The sequence below is a fragment of the Apus apus genome, chromosome 17 (genome assembly GCF_020740795.1).
Source record: "Apus apus isolate bApuApu2 chromosome 17, bApuApu2.pri.cur, whole genome shotgun sequence".
Taxonomy (NCBI): Eukaryota; Metazoa; Chordata; class Aves; order Apodiformes; family Apodidae; genus Apus; species Apus apus.
The window spans coordinates 11,899,221-11,918,186 of record NC_067298.1 but is presented as its reverse complement, the minus strand read 5'-3'; the positions used below and the strand labels follow the sequence as shown (position 1 = coordinate 11,918,186).

Below are 18,966 nucleotides of genomic sequence, written 5' to 3'. Positions count from 1 at the left end.
CTTCTAGAGCTCTGGTAACTGTAACTTGTGCTCCTCCTTAGCTCTCTGGATTAGCACTTGGAGCCCTTGTGTAAGAATGTTAGTTTCTAATTCTAGCAGCAGTGGCTTCTTATCTCTCCAGCACAGAGCTGGCTAATCATGCCCTACAGGGCTGGATGTTGCCTCTTCCATAGGAAACATATTAGGAAGAGATGTCCAAGGGCCAGTAATCAGCCAGCAAAACCAAATGGGTTTATTTATGTACAGAACTTACTGGAAGTCCTCATTCCCCTGTAGCACTTCCAATGCGCAGCTATTGTGGCATTTAAAGAACTTAGGAGTCAAAAAGACATTACTGGGTATCAAAGACATCTCTTGTGTGGTTTTTTTTTTTTTTTTTTTTGTCAAGGCAAAATAATATATATACACTTTCCAACAGGGATCATGAAGACAGAACTCAAACTGGCCACATCCTTGGAGATGCAGAGCACAGAAGATCAATGGGAGTGTCTGAGCGGGCCATGTCCCCCGTGGCCTTCATTCTGATCCGTGTGCTCACACATCTCACAATGTTGCTGGGAGCCATAAAAGATCCTCAGGTATCTTCCAGTAACTGTTCCAAGCAGCCACATGAAACACATTGAAACCTTTGTACAATGCTGGTCCTTTCCATCATGTTGCCAAGTGACTTGGGTAGTTTTTCAAGGTGTAAGATCCAAATTCTCTTCCCTCCTTAGGAGTGATTTTTGGCTCCTTTGTGCACTTGCCTGCACTTACATGCACACACCTGCTTTTATTTGTTCAAGTGGTAGAGATCCTATAGGATGGAGCTGAGACTCTCTGGTCAGGCTCTGCATGCCTTGTGCTTCACCTGGACATTTTTGGCTGTGCTCATTCTTCCCTTTTGTTTCTCTTCAGGCACTGCAAAGTATTATCAAGCCACCGGTGGACAACCCAGTGAGTTTCCTGCAGCAGCATATTCAGGAGGACTTGGCACAGCTGACCAGAGTTTTGGGGAAGAGTGTGGATGACGCTATCAATATTCTTCATCTTGTCCTCAGCAGCCTTCTCAGGGACCCCCATCAGCACCCAGACCAGTGTAAGGAAAACTACCTGCCATATCACACCTTAAGGCTCTAGCAGCATTTCAAGGGCAGGAGCTATTTAGCTCCTTTGCTAACAGGCCCTTTCCAACAGGCAGTAACTGAGCTGATGAGGAAGATCCAGAGATTTGAGGCTTGTTTCTTGCTGTAGGGAGTGAATTCTGCTGTTTACTTCTCTTTCCATTAAGTACGTGGGGTTTGGAAGGATTGGTGCACAATTCTGGAAAGGGATTATTGAATAGATAACCTCATGACAATAGGCAGAGCTTTCAGAGGCACTACTCAAAGCACAGTGGCTCTTGTGTATAATCTGTAAACTGCCCCCTAAGTGACTACCAGAGGCTGCTTGGTAGGAGAGGGATGGCAGGGGATGGTTCATGGTAGAATCTGGAGCTCAAGTTGACAAGTCACTGTGTCATGGTGGGTGTTTATACATAATAACCACATTTTTAGTGTGACAGCACAGATCAGTATTCCAGGCTCTGTGCTTTGGTCTGTCATCAATCATGATCTGAGCTTGGACAACTTATTTAACCTTTCTGGGATTAATAATTACTTGTACAAATGTCCCCACCATTCAAAATAATGAAGTGACTGGAGCTTCTGAAAGCTTGTGACCACTGTGTGCTGCTTTGGAGGACACTCTCCAGCTAGACCAAGATACTTGTTTAGCTTCTAGGACTTCTGTAATCACTCTTGACTCATCATGCTCACAAGGATGTCACATCTGGAAGCTTAGAGAATCTGTGCTTTCTTTTAACTGAAATATTGCAGATGTGAGACTAAATATTCCTGTTGCAGGGCCAGTTCAGTTTGATAACGTGCTCTCCACCAAGGAGAAGAGAAACAAATGGGAAGAAATTGTTGCAAACACAATTATTGCTCCTGAATTGAAGGTGAGAAGTTTGCTGTACAAAACTTAAGTAGTTGAAAAAAAAAAAAAACAAACAAACAACCTACTACAGTTCAAAATCCACTTACTTGGACCTGCTGTAACATCTGTGCTACACTTTTCACCCAGCTGTTCCTAAAGCCAAGCCATCCATGGCATAAGTGCAGGTTAGCTTTAATTTGTAGGAGTCAGCCAGCTTTATTCTACCTGTGAAAATGAACATCTGAGACTAGAGTTGTGCTGTGAGGATTTTGTGTAGCTGAAAAAGCAGAAATGTCTTAGCTCAGCTGAAGGTATTTGTGCATGGGAGGATATGGTTGCCCCGAATGGATCCTCTCTGCCCTTTTTCCCCCTATCATCTCAAGGAGGGATGAGCAGGAGAAAGAAGGAGAACTTCATGGTATAAACAGCTGTATTGCTGTGTGTTCTACAGGCCTTCCCTAGGAGTTCATCTTCTGCCTTGACATATTTCTGTGTCAATGGCCACCAAGCTACTGGGGAAATATTCTCTAGGGGAGGTTCAACATGCAGGATGCTACCAGTTCTGATAGCATTTCTTTTTTTAAATGCAGGATTTGGATAAAAAACTTCTGCAGTTAAACAGACGAATACAAGAGGATGAGAGAATTTCTTCCAATCCAATAGTGAAAATAGTGTATGGGGACCCAGGTCCCTTCCTGTCCCAGCTGCCCAAGGACAGTCACATCCATCATTCCAAGATGTGGAGCTGCCGAAAGAGGATTTCGGTGGAGAACCTGGGCCATGTAGTCCAGCAAAAGAATGCCAAGGACACTGTCCCTCTCCTTTGGAAGTTTCTGCAGAAGGTGGGTGTGACACAGGGATGGGAGACTGCAACATTCAAGAGATCAGCTCAAGGGATCACAGATGGTTGAGGTTGAAGGGACCTCTGGAGGTCACCTGGTCCAATCCCCTGCTCAGGCAGGGTCACCTAGAGCTGGTTTCCCAGGACCAAGCCACTCTTGGATTATACAGTGTCTTGAGTCTCTTAACTTTCTATATTCTTGAGAACTGCACATGTAAAACATTTTTAAACTAAATGTTTAAAAAGTAACTCCATAAGTATTCAAAACTGGTTTGTCCAAGGACACCCTTACTCATAGACCCCCTTTTCTCTTCCAGGAAACAGAACTGAGGCTGATTAAATTCTTACCAGAGATTCTGGCTCTGCAGAGAGACCTGGTGAGGAGATTTCAGAACACTGGTGATGTCAAGCACTGCTCCATCAGAGACTTCCTCAACGAACCCCTCTCAGGTGAGAAGCCTTGACCAAGACAGTAATTAGTGAAACAAAAAGCACTGGACAGTCTGGTTGAAAACTAAGGTGAAAACTTCCCTTGAGTTTGCAACCTTATGCTCTCCTATTTTCTTGTTAATTCCCATCCAAATGAATTGGAGACCTTAACCTTGGGAGTTATGCTTGGAAAAGTCAGCAGGTGGCTTTCATGTTTCATGTCTGTTTAGTCTCTTGTGATCTGTTTGAGCAGTTGCCTGGAGTTCCATGGTGTGCTTTGAGCATTGGTATGTTACTGAGTTTCATGGTGTTGCCAGTAAAAGGTGTCTCATGGGTTTGTCTTTGTTGTTCTTCAGATGTGATGAGGGACGTGTTCCAGAGGAGAGTGAATGTGTTTCTGTCTGTTTGGAACAAGCTGAGAAGTTCACTGGACACCAATGGTTAGTTCTCTTCTTTCTCAGCATTGCTCTGAGAAGGATGGAAGCAACAGCTTCTCAGCTGTCAGACCATGCTCCTCTGCCCTTCAGCAGCTCAGGTTCCTTCCACCAGGGATGCTGAGACATATCCTCAGAACTGACCTTGGTCATTAAAGGTTTAAGATGCAAATGGAAGTGTTTCCCTCTTGTAGTATTCTCACCTTGCTCCCTCTGGTGCTTATAAGCACTGGGAAGTGCCCTGTCTGTTTGGGCTCTATCCTTTCTCCTCCTGGGTCAGCTTAGGAGAGGCCTGCTCCTTGTGGGCTGGCTCTGGGCCACCCCCAGCAGTCTTCTCTGCCTTTTGTTTCAGGGGAAATTAAACTTCCTGAAGGCTACTGTGATGCTGACCTGACCCTGGATGACAGACTTGAGGTCCTTCTGCCACGTCGGCGAGGCCTGGGGCTCTGCTCCACAGCCTTGGCCAGTTACCTCATTGGTCTGCACAACAACTTCATCCACTCTGTGAACAAACACACCAAGGAAGATGACAAGTATGTTGCCATTCCAGCTGGGCTTTTTTTGGCTCTGTTCTATTCCCTGCTAGCACACAATCAGCCTTCCCTGGCCCATAAGGACTTGTTGCTCTACATGGAGCCTGTATTCTCTTCTGCAGGTACTTGGTCAGTGCCTCAGAAGTGGCTGAGCTGCACTTGATCAGTTACGAGGTTGAGAGAGACCTGATCCCTCTGATCTCATCCAACTGCCAGTACAGCATGGAGAAGGGAGGGGAGACATTGCAGGACTTTGATCTGGAGAAGATCCAGCAGCAAGTCATCAGCAAGTTCCTGCAGGGGAAACCACTCATCACCCTGAGGGTAGGAGAAGGCAGCTAGATGGGCTTTCTGCAGACAACTTCTTGGCTGCTGCTGGAGCCCTGCAGTGTTTGCTGCAGCCAGGCATGCCCTCTAGCAGGGTTAGCAATGTTGCCAAAGCTTTTCAGCCATGGGTTTCTCTCCTGACAGGGAATACCTACCCTTGTGTACAGGCATGATCGGAATTATGAACAGCTGTTCAGTGATGTCAGGAATAAGCTGGATCAGGTGGGTTTCTGCACTGGAGGAAGTAGGGCAAGCATGTGACTGCTGACATGCCAAGAAATGTTAGGTTTGTCTTCTGTCAGTTGCCTTATTCAGCTGAAGGCTTGTCTGCTAAGCTCTGCGTGTCCTGAATATGTACAAACTGGGCTTCTGTGTTAAGATGTACAGAGGAAGGGGACACAGTGAAGCACTTTCAGTTTCTTAAACCTGGGACTCAGCCATTTTCCGTGACTTTAGCAACTTCAGCAGCAGTAAGAAATGGCTCAAAACTAATACTAGAACTGCTTTGACTTCATGGTTTTCAGAGTGCTCTCCCCAGCTCTGTTATGACCACGATCAGTGGGGAGCTACAGTCCTACAGTGATGTCTGTGATGCTCTGTCTGTCACTGAAATCACCCTGGGATTCCTGGCCATGGCTGGAGAGAATCCTGAAATGCCTCTGACTGACTACGTTGAAACAGTCCTACAGATGGGGGATCAGACAAACCCTCATGTACTGCAGGTGAGTCCCAAGAACAAAGCTCTTTTTCTTACAGGATCAAATCTGCACTGGCTTATACTAAATCCAGCCAGTCTGATCTTCAAGCCCAGCAAAAGTTCAGCTTGAAAAGGAATGTGTAGAATTCTCTCTCCATCATATTCCATAGCAAGGGAGAAATAATTTTCACTTTCCCTGCAACCAGTATTTGGGAAGGTCTGATAGCTTGTGATGCTCATCAGGTTCCTTCAAACCCTACAGAAAGATCAGGTGTGCAGAAGGTCAAACCCTTCTCTGCAGATCCAAGCTCTTCTCTCAGCACCAGGAAGGAGAATTCTCAGTTGAGTGTCAGCATGATTAGTTGCAATGCTAAAGCTGAGAAAAGGGAGAACTTTCAGTTATGAGTCAGTTTTGAGTGACACTGGATTGCCTGGTGCTGAACAGGATTGAAAACATCCCTTTACCTCTCAAATGTGGTGGTAGGAGGTTTTTTCTGCTAATGGTGTGTGAAAAGAGCCCTTCACTGACACAGGCACTATGTTGTGACAAGTTGTGTGACACCAGCCCTATCACTTTCTCACTCCCTTTCATGATAGCAATAGGATGGATTGTTGAAGGCAAAATGGGGAAGAAGAGGAGAGAAGCCCACTGCAGACCAGGTTCTACACCTGGGTTGGCAGGGCTCAGTGAACAGCTCCTGACCTCGCTCTGTGCCTGTGCTGCTCCACAGGTTTGACCTGCAGGCTGTGGACAGGCTCCTGGATATATCCTTCACACCCATGTTCACTCCCTGTGTGTCCTTCTTTCAGGTCCTGAGACGGTGCCACCTAAAGCACAGCATTGCCCTCTGGAATCTCCTCTCTACCTGCAAATCTGAGCAGCTTCTGCGCCTCAAACAGGTACCATACACCACTAACCTCAGTGCCTAAGCAGCTGGTTCCTCTAAATTGTTGCTCGGGTGTGTATGGTTGTTTTTTCCCCACTGCTTCATTTTCAGGATCCTTTTGTAGACATCAGTACAGCCTACAAAGCTGAGCTCACTCAAGAGATGGCCAAGCTCCTCAACATCTTCCTTGTCCACTCAAGGCTGGAAACCTTCCTGCGGGAGCTCCATGAAATGATCATCTTGAAGCTGAGACATGTCCAAGCTGTGGATGTATTCAATCCCACATACGGGTAACAGTTACACAGCCCAAATGAACCCACAGTTGTTTAGATTTTCTGCCTCTGAAAAGGCCTGAGATGGAAACATGGTTTAGAGGTCTTGGCAGTGCTGGTTAACAGCTGGACCTGGTGATCTTAAAGGTTTTTTTCCAACCAAAACGATTCCATTAAACTCTTCCCTTGGGACAGGACTGTCCTGCTAGACACACAGCACAACCACTAGCATGTAGAACAGGCAGCTAGTTCTGACACACTGCCTGGTTCTGGCATGTGTCAATCTTCACTCACACGCTCCGTTTCAGGAACACTGCTGTGATGCACCAGGAGCTGCTGTTGAGGATAAACACAAGCACTTCTGCTCTCACTCAGCTTCCCCCCCACACAGCCTGGCCCTGACAGTTTGGTTCTGACCTGCAGCTCCCATTTCTGGGTGCTGCAGCCTCTAAATCTGACGGGCTATCCATTATAACACATTAAAACTCTGTCCACTTAGCCCGGTGCCTTCCTGCCCCCCACACCAGCAGCTGGCCTTTGCCCTTGGCCGCCCCCCCTCTCCTCACATGCCTCTTGCTCTGTTTTCCAGGCTGAGGGACTCGCTCCTTCCTCACCTCGAGGCAAAAGACTCTGCGCTGGCTCCAGAGCTGGAGGAGCTGTTCCCAGGGCAGATCCTTCTCTCCCACGCCACAGCCACCTGGAAAGCAGCCGCTGGCTTCAAGAGAGAGCGCAGGGGCAGCTAGGAGCGCCGGCCCCGCCCTGCCCCGCCGGGGCTCGCTGTGCCCAGCGAGGGGCGGGCGGTTTTACTGATTCTGGTGCAGAGGAGGATGGAGAGACAGAGGCTGCCTGGAAGAACAGCCCCCCCCGGTACACATGAAGGAATTTTTCAAAGAGCCGTTTCCCCCGCTGGGGCAGCCGCGGGCCTTGGGGTGTTTTTTTGGGTTGGTGGTTTGTTTGTGTTTTTTGTTTGTTTTTATGATGGTGCAGCTCAGGTTCTTCCTCCCCCCTGCGAGGAGCCGTGTCGGCGTCACCCCCGCGTTAGGACCAAACCGGATCCAAACCCCGGCCCCCCCCGCCCGGCGGACCCTGCTCCGCCGCTGCCTTAGCCCGGCTGGCCCCGGGCCCCGCGCTCCCCGCCGCCGCGGGGCCGCTTCCCAATAAAGCTCGTTCTGGTTCGGCTCCCGCGGCTCCTCCCTCGCGCGTGCCCCGCCCCGGCGCCATGGCGGGGCCGCCGCCGCAGGACGCGCTCGGCCGCTGGGCCCGGTACCGGCGGCGCGGGGCGGTGACCATGGCAACCGGGCGCCGCGTTCCCGGGCGGGCCCGGGGGGGGGGGGGGGGTGTCTCGCTTTTCCGCCTTCTCCCGCATCTCGGTTCCGGGCCTTCCCCTTCCCTGGGCGGCCCCCGGGCTCCCCTTTGCAGGGCGGTGGGGGGGGGGGGGGGGGGGGGGGGGGGCGGTTCGGGGGGCTCCCGTCTCCTTCCAAGCGCTGCGACCTCCCGGGAGCGGCCGCCCGGTGCTCGGTCCCCGTAGCCGCGTCCGCGGGGGCCGGTGCGGCGGGCGGGGCAGCCGCTGAGCGCGGCCCGTGCCCCCGGCAGGGAGCAGGCCCGGCTGCGGGCCGGCGTGCTGGAGCGGGACACCGAGGAGTGGCAGCGACAGCCCGGCTTCGCGGGACTGGAGCGAGTGGGAGGCGTGGATTTGTCCTATGTGAAAGGAGACGAGACCCGCGCCTGCGCGTCCCTGGTGGTGCTCAGCTACCCGGGCCTGGAGGTAACGCAGGCACCGGCCCTGGGGCTGCGTCCAGTAGAGGGGGGTTCAGAGAAGGGTTCCAGAAGGGCTGTAACCTCCTGTGCCTCCGCCTGGCGGGGCGTCAGGCAGTTCCCGGGGGGACGGGACAGGCCTCCCACCCTCTGTTCGCAAGAAACAGAAAAAAGAATTATGTGAGGATTTAGACAGAATTCAGGAAGATGTGATGCAAACTGCTCCTAATTTGGCAAGAGTGTGGTGGGATTGTGGGGACTTACAAGGTCTGGAGGGATAGGTTTGGCATTCAGGTTAGTTGGTAGATCAGAAAATGCTGTGATGAGCTGCAGTCTGGGGCCAGGCACAGGAGACCTGCACTGGTCTGGGTATTGAACTGGTGTTGGAAAGAATTAGTCATGGCCAGTACCCAGGGCACAAACAGGACCGTTGTTTCAGGGCCAGTCAACAGCAGAAATTAAAGCATTTGTTGCACTCAAGCAGCAGGTGTCTTGGTTGTGAGTTCCTGCTGGGAATCACCCCATAACATGGGATGTAACGTATAAAAGCCTTTTCCAAATGGCCATGAATCCTACAGTCATTTTACTTGAATTAATAAAGATTTTTGGTCTCTTTCCCAGCTTTCAAAATGGTAGAAAAAATTAACTATAAAACCTATAACAAGCAGAGAAATAAAGTTTGCTACAGGACACGGGGGTTTTTATGAACAGAATTTCAAGTCCTGCCTTGATTCTTGACTTGCCCTGCATGATTGTTTTCTGACCTGCCTTGACTTGCAGTGTTTCTTTTGGCCTCTCCCAGCACGGACAGACACCTCTGATCATGCTCTGGCTGGGTGAACTTTCAGGTCCCACTGTGTGTTTGAAGGGCTGCCCCAGTTTTGTTTCAAGGGCTTTGCTCTCAAGCAGGGTCTGGTGGTGATGTCCAGCCCTCTTCTGTCAAGAGTCCATTATCCACCCCCTGCCCTGAGTGACAGACTGCCACGACCCCTCGGCTTAGTGGGAGAGATCCAGAAGCAGACTGCTTTAAAAAAATATGAGAGTTAGGGACGTGAACCAGCAGAGATGCCTCTGAAACTGTCGGGAAGCGAGCAGCAGAGTCCTGGAGGTCAGTGTCCCTGCTGTCCTGCCGCTGCCAGGTGCTGTACGAGGATTGCCGGATGGTGGCTGTGGATGCCCCGTACGTGGCAGGATTCTTGGCCTTCCGAGAGGTCCCTTTCCTGGTGGAAGCTCTTCAGAGACTGCAGCAGGAGCAGCCCAGGCTCACGCCTCAGGTGTGTCACATTTCTTTGTCATGAGTTGAGATGTCAGGAGGTCACAGAGTGCTGCTGGGAGGTGTTCCTCCCTCTCCTGAGGCCTCACTGCCTGTTTTCCGCTGGCAGGGCAGGAAGCACAGCGTGAGCTGTAGTGAGGCCTTTCCCTGGGGACCAGGGATGCTCAGCCAAGAACACCCAGACCTCCCATGGCAGTGGGAGTTCTGTCCTGTGTGCAGCACCAGTGAGGAGCAATGCCAGCTGCTGGCAGCCCCTGCTGCTGATCCTGTAGTCAGGTGGAGACAGCACCACAGGAAGAGCCCTGTAGAGAGAGCTGACAGGACAGACATGCTTCTCCTCCTTCATGGGCCCAGTGTCACTGTTTGCCTGATCAAGTGGGTCACAGTACACAGGAAATAACATTTCTTTTTTGGTGTTTTCAGGTTCTTCTTGTAGATGGGAATGGCCTGCTCCATCCCAGAGGTAGGACTCTACTGGAGAGCCCTGCCCTCCAGAGTCCCTGTGATGCCACATGAGATTCCTGTTCCCTGGTGTCCTGCAGTTACCATAACTCATTGTTGGCAGGATTTGGTGTGGCCTGTCACCTCGGGGTCCTGACAGATATACCGTGCATTGGTGTAGCCAAGAATCTCCTGCATGTGGATGGCTTGGCCAAGGATGAGCTGCACAAAGAGCAGGTTAGGCCAGGCTGGGAATTTATTTCCGCTTATTTAATAACTTAAGAGAATTGTGACAACTTCTAAACAACTGACCCTGTGCATGTTCCTCCCTAGATTCGTTCCCTACAGAGGGAAGGAGACTCATTCCCACTGATGGGCACATCAGGGAGAGTCCTGGGCATGGTAAGCTGTGGGGAGTTTCTTGGGTTTTCCAGCTGTGTGTAGCTGGGAGCACTGGAGGGTCGTGTCTCTGTGGTGGGGCTGTCCTGGTGGTAGTTGTTCAGGAAGGTACAGTGTGAGCAGGTACCCTTCCTCTCTCTATGAGCTCAGACATTTGTAGGCAAAGTTGACAGTTCAGGTGCTGGGTATGTTCACGTCTGTGGCATCTGAGGTGCTGTGCTCCAGCCCCCCGTGGATGTACCATGGGCATGGAGAGGTGCCAGTTCCGTAGCAGCTCATACCAGGAGGAAACACTGGAGCATCCAACCCCAGAGAGCGCTGCACGGGAGACAGACAGATGGAAGGAACTTCCCATGTCTGGAGTTAATTCACCATAGTCTGGAGTAGCAAGTCTCACTGCTTCACAGGAGGGTGAGGCTTTTGGGGAAGGGGCTCTGGGGTCCAGAAGGGCAGACAGTCCCTGCGAGGAGATACCAGGGGGCTGAAGATGAAGAAGGCAGGGAGTTACCACACAGAGCCACCATCCCTTCTGTAGACAACTGGCTAGCTTAGAACTAATCTGCCACTCTGTGTTGGTTAAAATAAGCCTCTTAAGTGCTTGATCTTTCTTGTTTCTGAACGCGCAGGCCCTGCGTAGCCACAGCAAGAGCTCGAGGCCTCTTTATGTCTCCGTGGGTCACAAGGTGAGCCTGGGGACAGCCGTGCGCCTGCTCAGGTCCTGCTGCAGGTTCCGGATCCCCGAGCCCATCCGTCAGGTACTGAAGCTGAGCTGAGGAGGGGGAGACAGGCCTGGAGCAGGGAAGCAGGCAGTGGAGGGGGCTGTGGATGCCAAGCCTCTGGTGATGTTTCAGAGCCTCAGTTTTCCTCTCATCTGCAGCTGGCAGTTCTGCAGTGGGCACCCTTCTTCTCCCCAGCCTGTTGCACTGCTGTTCATGTGGTAGTTACCTGCTCCTTCCTCCTTGTTCTCCTGATGCAGTGCCCAGCACACACAGCCCTCCCTGCAGACCCAGCCTGACTGATTCCGTGGATCCTCTCTGCAGGCAACTTCTGGGAGGCTGATGTTGATACACAGGAGCTGGAAATGCAGTTTTCCTGGGCTCTTGGACCTTAGCACAGACTGCAGTGCTGCTCCTCTGGGCTTTCCGTGCTGCTGCACTCCGCAAGGAGCTGCGGGCAGCAGCCAGTAGGTGACAGCACTGGATCACCCAGGGAGCCGCGCTCCCTCCGAGCCTTCAGACTGGCTGACTCGCAGCAGGGCTTGACGAAGGATCTGGAGAGGCAGAAGCCCCTAGGACTTCTAGCCTGACAAGTGCTTCCCTCAGGGTCACGCTGCTGGTGGTGGCTCAGGCAGGCCCGTACCAGTGCCTGTCCAGGGATTAGGGTCTGTTCCCATGTCCGTGTTCCTGGAACACGCCACTGGTTCCTACCCCAGCGTGCTGGTGGGTGTCTGGCCACCTTTGCTCCTCGGGTCCTGCCGGGGGCTGTTCCACTGTCCCTGCACACGGGAGCCTCTCGTTGGCACTGCAGCGTTTGCTGAAAGCAGAGTATTACAGACCAGACAAAAATCTCACACCTTGGAGCAAAACAAACCTTGAAGTGTCCGTAGCAGAGCTGGAGTTCTGGTCTCAGGAAGCACCACCTGCCAGATGGGAGTGGGCTGGTGGCTCCTTATGTAAGTTCTTCCAGCAAGGGACAGATGCCTCTGCAGAGCTCTGAGCTAGCTCTGCAGCTCTGCAAGCTCAGAGGATAGCTGAAGAGCATTCCCTTGGGAAACAAAGAGGTGTCTTGGAGCTTTTCATCATCCTCATTTCACTTCCAAGTATCTCCAGTGTCTGTGTTCTGAGACTCTTCAGTTCTCTAACTACAACCTTTATTAAAAGGGATGTAACGAATTGTTGCTTTTCTTCTGGGAGATTGAAAACCCAGAGGGAGTGTGTTTAGGGTAGAGGGAGAGGGATGGCAGGAGATGAGGTCCTTAAACCTTTCTGTGGGACCTGTCCCTGTCACAGTTGTTCTGTGTGGTATCTGTCACAGATCATGACACAGGGCAGTGCTGGAAGCATCAGTTTGTGAGTACCTAAAGCTGGAGCTGGGGGCTGGAAGGTGTGGGAAGGCCAGCCATGGGTGACTGACTTGGCCTTTTTGCTCTGCTGTGTCCCCAGGACAAGCTTGCAGACCTGATGTGCTTCTGGCTTTCCCAGCATCACCAAAGATTCTGGATCATTAGCTCTTAGCGTGCAGGTTCTGGTGGCCCTAGGACTGTAATGCTCTTAGGAGAGCTCAGCTGCCCCCCTCCTGAGGCTGTGCTGGTGGCCTGTGTGGAAGCAGCTCTGTGCTGCAGCTCAGGAGTACTGGGCAACTGCTTGGGAACTGGAACCTCCTGCTTTCCTGGAGGCACCTGCCAGCCCGTGTGGGACAGCTGTGCCTCTTGAGCACCCAGCACTGACCGGGCAGGGATTGGAAACAGTTGGATTTGCATCCAGCCCACAACGTGGTCATGCTGCCAAAGGAACTGGGGCTGAGATGCAGGTGAGGGAAGTGATCTCCCAGAGAAGCAGAAGGAAGTTAATTATCACCTGCAGCTAGTGTTTACAACCCACTTACTCCTTATCCCACGTGGAAGTGCAAGGCCCCTCTGGGAGAATTCTGCTTGCTTGGGGCTGATCTCTCTGCCCAGCCAGCTTGAGAGATTTTGAGGTTCTTCTGCAGAGAATTGATCATTTGGAGCTACCCAGACAGGGATTGAGGTAGGCAGGAGCTGTCATCACAGATTAATAAGCAAAGCATTCAAACTGGGTGGCTCTGTTGGTGGATGTGGTTTAGGGGAGAACTTTGTAGAGTAGGGATGATGGTTGGACTCAGTGATCCCAAGGGGCTTTTCCAACCTGAATAGTTCTATGATTCTGGGACAGCACCAACCCCTCCCGAGAGCAGCTGCCCTGGTCAGGACCCCTCTCCAGTGCTTGCCCACCCCCCAGCCTGCTCAGCCCCAGCATCCCCATGCACAGCAGGGAAACAGGAGCTTTAACACCCTTCAGCTGACAGGGATTGCACTGGGACTGATTCTGCTCTCCCTGCTCCTGGTTGGCTGCACAGCAGCCTCCAGCTCACCTGATCCTTTTACCTCTGGCTGGCCCCTTAGCCAGATGCTTCCCACTGGCTCAGAAAGTAGCTGGTGGGACAGCCTGATGTTGCTCCAGCCCACCAAGAGGGACAGAAGTAGGTCTGAGAGTCAGAGCTGTTCATTTCTGCAGGTCACTCCATGTGAAATGTTGCACACTTGCCTCAGGAGAACTGAGAAATGAGCCATCATCCCCCTCCTCTGCCAGCAGCTCCTGCTGCTCCACAGGGAAATCAGAAATTCCAGCTCCCTCCATATGTGCCCTTGCTGCAAGCTTGCTGTGAGCACAGGGGTCACCACTGCCCCTCACCTAATAGGCAGAGCAACAATTCCAGACCCTAATGCCAGCACTAGTCCCCTCTAAAAATAGAAACAATCTGTGAGGATTATTGCAGGACAGTTATCCATCTTATTGATTAGCCTGCTGCTTAATGCCTGGGGTTAAGCTGTCTCTCAGCTCTGCCTCAGGAGTGAGGACTGGCCAGTAACTCACCACCTGATCAGGTGTTAGCTGATGTTACCAGCAGAAACTGGTTGGGGTTTTTCTTCCCTAGAAAAGTAGTTTGTAGATGTGACTCTTGCTGCCTTGGTCTCCCAGCAAGGACTCTATTGAACAGGCTCCTTCCCTTGTTATAAAATGCATCACGTAATCTCTTATCCTGAAGAGTGATCAAAGTTACTTGTCAGTTCAGTTATGAAACTGTGCAATTATAGAGAGAAGGGGAAAAAAAAATAAATCTCCAAAACAAACCTTCCCTTATGTAACTATTTTTCATTCTGGAGCTTGTGGAATCCTTAAGCAGTTATGGAGCTGTGTTCCCAGCAGGGAGCAGGCAGAGCCTCCATCCCAGGGGAGCAGCAGGGATGGGGGGTGGTGGGGAACATGTTGGGGTGCAGGAGGGGCTCTTCAGCAGGACAGTGGTGAGAGCAGCAAAGGCTTCAAGAAGTGCCACTGGGGGTGCATTAACCCACTTTATTAGTGTGATCGTCATATGCTGGGAAGGTTTTCCAGCTGGGAAGGTCACATACTGCTTTTTAAGTGGAGAGAGACACTCTGCCTCTGAGGTGGGGCACAGCAGCTGGTCTAAAATGTCATGGCAGTGTTTTTGAGACAGAGGTTTCTAAAGAAAAGAAAAACTCTTTGAGGGAATGTAAAAATCAACTGCCAGTTCTCAGAGTTGTCCAGGGGCCCAGGGTCTGCGTGCTTGTCATAGCATAGAAGAGTCTTCTTAACTGGAAAGCTGGTCAATAGCTTCTGAGGGACAAGGTCATGCAGTAAATGTCCAGCAATGCTTTCTGTAGCTCTTGGGTTTTCTGCTGGTGTTCTCCTTGCCCTGCTCTGGCCACCTGCTGTCCTGCCTTGCTGGTGAGACCCAGTAATCCAGTGTTCCTGGTGAGCTCAGGGGGGCTCATGTCACAGGAGGGTGTGTCAGAAAAGGAAGGGAGGAACTGGATATTTGCATGAGGATGGGTCTGATGCTCTGTTTCAAAGGAGGAGGGCAATAAACCATGAACTTGGTGGAGTGTCAGCATGAGTCCTTTTGATCTTGGTACTGGAAAGCAGAACCCAGAGCATGGGCAGGACCTGATGGTGCCTTGGCAGCTCTGCCCTGGGTCTCCTGAGGCAGGACAGTGTGCAGGGTGTGCCAGCCACTTGCAGCTGCTGCCAAGAAGCCATGGAGCCAAGGATGTGATGGTGTCTTCTCTCTCTTTGCTCTTGGTGGATGTTTTTACCTGCTTTAGCAGCAGAGTTGCTGCTGCCCAGGCAGCCACCAGGCATGCAAGCAGGATGAGCCAGGCTCTTGGCTGGAGAAGAGGATGCACAGCAGATGAGTGGTGCTGCTCCAGCTGCTGCTGCACATGCAGCTGCTGGAACAGAGGAAGGAAAGGGATGGGTGCAAGAACAGGCAATGCCAGCTTCCCTCTTTTCATCCCATCTCTTCTTGAGGATTCCATTGCCATATTCCCAAGCTCTTCACAGCCTTCTCCATAGCCTTGTTCCCCCTCTCGGTGCACAGTTTGCTGGGGAGGGCAGAGTCCTATTTCTCAGCTGATAGTGACAAGAAAAGCTAATCCTTTGGGAACATCACAGTGCCACAGCTACACAGACTGTGGATGATCTTTGAGTGCTGTGAGGCTGGAGGCTGCAGTGGGAGTGGAGTCCCTGTCCGTGGGACGTTCTGCTGCTCTAGGACAAGTCAGTGAAACACTCCAGCTGTTCCCCCCCTTTTGAGGAGGGGTCAGTGAGCCCCTCTCTCATGCCAAGTTGCCCTGCAATGCTGCAGAGATCTGCCTTCATATCCCACATGGTTTTAGCACTTCCAACAACTTTCTGGAGCCAAGGAACATGCTGCTTTTGTACATCAGTGTAGGCTGAGGGATTTCACTAGCTTGGAGCAAAAAGGATGAGGGAGATCCCAGGACATAGAAGAGTGGGCAGTGAGCTTGCAGGGACTGTGGAAACCAAAGAAGGAAACATGCAGGTTCCTCTTTGCAACACAGTTGAACAAGAGCGATTTGTCTCGTGCTGACACCATGGTGTGTGCTGAGAGAACAAAGGGCAGGCACCAAGCAGGATGGTCAGTCCATTTTGACTTGTTTTCCTCCTTCAATCCAGGCTGATATGAGGTCAAGGGAGTATATTCGGAAGCAGCTGTGCTCACCGCTGGAGGTCCTGTCTGCTGGGCCAGAGAGGTGGGTGTGTGGGCAGCCCAAGCAGCTGCCTCTTCAAAGGGGATCTGCTCATGTAATGATCTTCAGTAATGGCATTAAAGGGCCAGGCAGGGTAACAAGGTGAGCTCAAGTGACATCAGGACACCTGCTGCCTCCAAAAAGGGTGATTTCTGGTGCTTGTAGCCCAGGCAGCTCCCAGGCTGTTGGCAGAGCCGGGGCCGGGGAAGGTCACTGGGGATTTGAGCTGTTTCTGGCGCCTGCATTAGCAGAGCACCAACACCCCCAGGGTGACACGGGGGTGAACAGAAACACCTGCAGGGAGCTGGGTTCTGCCCCAGGCAGCGGGGGGGGTCAGGCTGCCCCACTCTTGCATAACGTGGGCAGCTCTGGTCAAGGGTGTAAAATCCACAGCAAGTGCCCGGAGGCGCCGGAGCTCCTGGCCTGGTGGCCACGCTGCCCCCTCAGCCCACTTCACCAAGGTGGTGCTGGGTTCCCTCAGAGCCACCCTGGGACCAGGCTGGGCACACACCAGGCAGAGTGGCCAGAAGAGCTGCTCGGGGGTGAACAAAGTTTGCCAGGACTCAAAGCCCACTCTGCTCTGAGGGTCCTGATGGACCAGGAGTGAAGGCTGCTGATGGCAGAGGTGAGGGATTACTGAGGCAGCCCTTAAGAACACCTGGATGGTGCAAATCCTCATACTCTGCTCACCTCCTCTATTCTTTGAGTTGTGCAGCCAGAAGCACAAGGGCCTTTCTCCACTCTTGTAGTGGCAGTTGTGCAGCATGGCCAGGCCATGGGGGTAGCCCTGTGCTGAGTGTCCCCCATTTCTGCTGGAGATTCATCTCTAACACTTTCCTGCCATGGCAGATGCTGAAGCTCACACAAAGGCTGACTAGTTTGGAGGTCTGTGCAACAGAAAAAACAAACTCGTTGCTTCTATGACCATGTGCCTCAAAACCTGTGTCTCTGAGCCCTTTATTCACCAAGTGACGTAGTTACTTGTTCTGCTTGATTTCAACTATTATTTTTTTTTAAGTCTGTGATCCTTGTTTTTGTTCCTAGCACTAAAAAGGAGGCTGAACTGGATGATTAGACTGGTGCCAGAAGGAACTGCAGGGCCCCTCTTCCCTGGATCCTCTCCTCCACCAAGACTGTGGTTCTGTTGAGTGCAACAGCTGAGTGCCACCCCAGGGGACAGCTGTGCAGGACCGTGTCCATCAGGCCACACCAGCCACTCTGTGTGGTTCTGGTGGGCAGGCAGACCAGCTTCTCTTCAAGGATAATGCTCAGAGTGTATTTCTCAGGGTTGATTTTTAAGCATTGTAAAAATATTTGCATACGTAAATGTACACTTGTAGTTTTGCAACAACTTTCTTGCATACTTGGCCAGTTGCAGGAGGTGGTTTAGAGGCACTGAACAAACTCCAGAGCTGGCCTTTGGTTCACACTCCACCCCTCTGGCACAGAGACTTCCCTTCTCATAATTCCTGGCACAGCTTCCCCCCTGTCCCTGCACTCTCACAGTTGCTTCCACATCTCTGGGGAGCAGGAGCCCAGCGCCGCCCCGGCTGGGCCAGCCCCTGGGCACGGGTGTTCAGGTGGGCATGTGGCTCAGGAGGGAGGGGATGGAGCCAACCCTCTGCCATGGGTTTGGGAAGAAGCTCAGAGATCTGAGCTCCAGCACCTGAGGAGCTTTCTGCCTGTTTGGTGTCAGTGGCTCTGTGTGCCTGGGGATTGTGCAGCAGACACCCAACCCCATGATCTGTGGGTCACAGTCCGTGCTGGGCATGTGGTGCTCCAGTGCTGCTGGTCTTGGTGGGAACTTGCTCTGTGGGGATTATGGTACCCAGACATGCTTGGTGCCACTGTCACCCTCCTGCCAGTGAGTGAGGCAGGAGGCTCATGGTGCAGACCAGCTCTTCCTGAAGGAAGGACCCTGGTAGTGACCTGCTGTGCAGGAGGAGCATTAGTCATGTAATTAGCAGCAGTGACCCACTCTCCCTGCAACAGGCACCTCAGGCTTAACGAGGAAGGGCTTGCTGTGCACAGCTGTTGGCATGCAGAGCTCTGCTGGCTGGGGACCCCCACACCTCCTGAAGCCCCCTTCTGTGCTTCCCGTGTCGGCGCACAGCCAGTGCCTTCTGCTCTGAGCACAAACACCCCCCTTTCCTCTTCCCATCAGGCCTGGGGTGAGCCCTGCAGGACCCCCCAGCTGGTAGGGACAGGGGCATCACCTAGTGAGCTCCTACTGGGAGGAAATGGTCTGGGACCTTTCCCAGCTCTCCCCAGCAGCTGTGGGACTGCTCTTGGCAGCTTCCACCCATTCCTCATTCCAACCACGTGCAGCAGCAACTCCACTAAACCATGGGGACAGGTTCTTCTGAAGCCTGTCACAAATTTAAGCACATATGACACACTGTGAGTAGGGGACAGCTGGTTCTTGGCTCTCCTGGGTAGGTCACTGGAGAAATAAATCTTTTTTATTTTTCCCCCTGCTTGCCTTGGCCTGGGTGTTGCTGGCCAAGGGAGCCCCAGCTCAGCCCAAGTCCTGGGTCTCACCACTCCCACTGTAAATCGACCTCAGGGGTGCTGAATCACTTCATGGGGCTCAGCTGTGCCTAGGGAGGGTCTGTCGGGAACAGAGCAGCTCCTGCCCTGCTAGATAAGGGGGTGTTCTCTGTGGATGAGGCTGGAGCTCCTCCTGACCTGGCTATGCAACAGAAGTGGGTGAGTGTTTGCAGTTTTAAGTTCTCTTGTTATATTTCTTGGTGATTTCGTGTGCGCTTCTGGTTTGTGTTTGACCACGAGAGGGTCGGGATGTGCTGGTCAGTAGAGGCTTTGCAGCAGAAGATGTGAGCTGGGTCACACTGAGCTGGGGTTCTCGACGGGAACATGAGGCTCCCGCTGTGCCGGGTCTGCAGCTTGGGG

General features: G+C 52.3%; 2 protein-coding genes across 5 annotated transcripts in view; both read left to right on the top strand.

The window, feature by feature from the left end:
* The window catches only part of RNF213 (ring finger protein 213), a 50,408-nt gene extending 42,853 nt beyond the window's left edge, over positions 1–7,555 (top strand). For all 4 annotated transcript variants that reach the window (XM_051635120.1, XM_051635121.1, XM_051635118.1 and 1 more), the window contains 13 exons: positions 419–578; positions 898–1,078; positions 1,884–1,978; positions 2,547–2,798; positions 3,115–3,247; positions 3,583–3,666; positions 4,013–4,193; positions 4,316–4,517; positions 4,665–4,742; positions 5,045–5,242; positions 6,028–6,117; positions 6,216–6,394; positions 6,966–7,555. In XM_051635120.1, coding sequence (XP_051491080.1) covers positions 419–578; positions 898–1,078; positions 1,884–1,978; positions 2,547–2,798; positions 3,115–3,247; positions 3,583–3,666; positions 4,013–4,193; positions 4,316–4,517; positions 4,665–4,742; positions 5,045–5,242; positions 6,028–6,117; positions 6,216–6,394; positions 6,966–7,119 — 1,987 coding nt within the window. In that variant the 3' untranslated portion in view covers positions 7,120–7,555. The remainder of the gene's footprint in view (positions 1–418; positions 579–897; positions 1,079–1,883; positions 1,979–2,546; positions 2,799–3,114; positions 3,248–3,582; positions 3,667–4,012; positions 4,194–4,315; positions 4,518–4,664; positions 4,743–5,044; positions 5,243–6,027; positions 6,118–6,215; positions 6,395–6,965) is intronic.
* A 21-nt stretch (positions 7,556–7,576) lies between these two features.
* ENDOV (endonuclease V) lies at positions 7,577–17,387 on the top strand. The gene is made up of 9 exons (XM_051635183.1): positions 7,577–7,639; positions 7,970–8,141; positions 9,271–9,405; positions 9,828–9,867; positions 9,970–10,082; positions 10,179–10,247; positions 10,871–10,999; positions 15,983–16,059; positions 17,101–17,387. Exons 1-9 carry the CDS (start codon positions 7,596–7,598, stop codon positions 17,129–17,131), a joined length of 810 nt encoding a protein of 269 aa, XP_051491143.1. The 5' UTR covers positions 7,577–7,595; the 3' UTR covers positions 17,132–17,387.
* Positions 17,388–18,966: the final 1,579 nt, after the last annotated feature.

Coding starts and splice junctions, on each gene's coding strand:
- ENDOV (XM_051635183.1), top strand. CDS start 7,596: ATGGCGGGGCCGCCGCCGCAGGACGCGCTCGGCCGCTGGGCCCG. Junction 7,640..7,969: donor GCGCTCGGCCGCTGGGCCCG/GTACCGGCGGCG, acceptor TGCCCCCGGCAG/GGAGCAGGCCCGGCTGCGGG. Junction 9,406..9,827: donor AGCCCAGGCTCACGCCTCAG/GTGTGTCACATT, acceptor TGGTGTTTTCAG/GTTCTTCTTGTAGATGGGAA.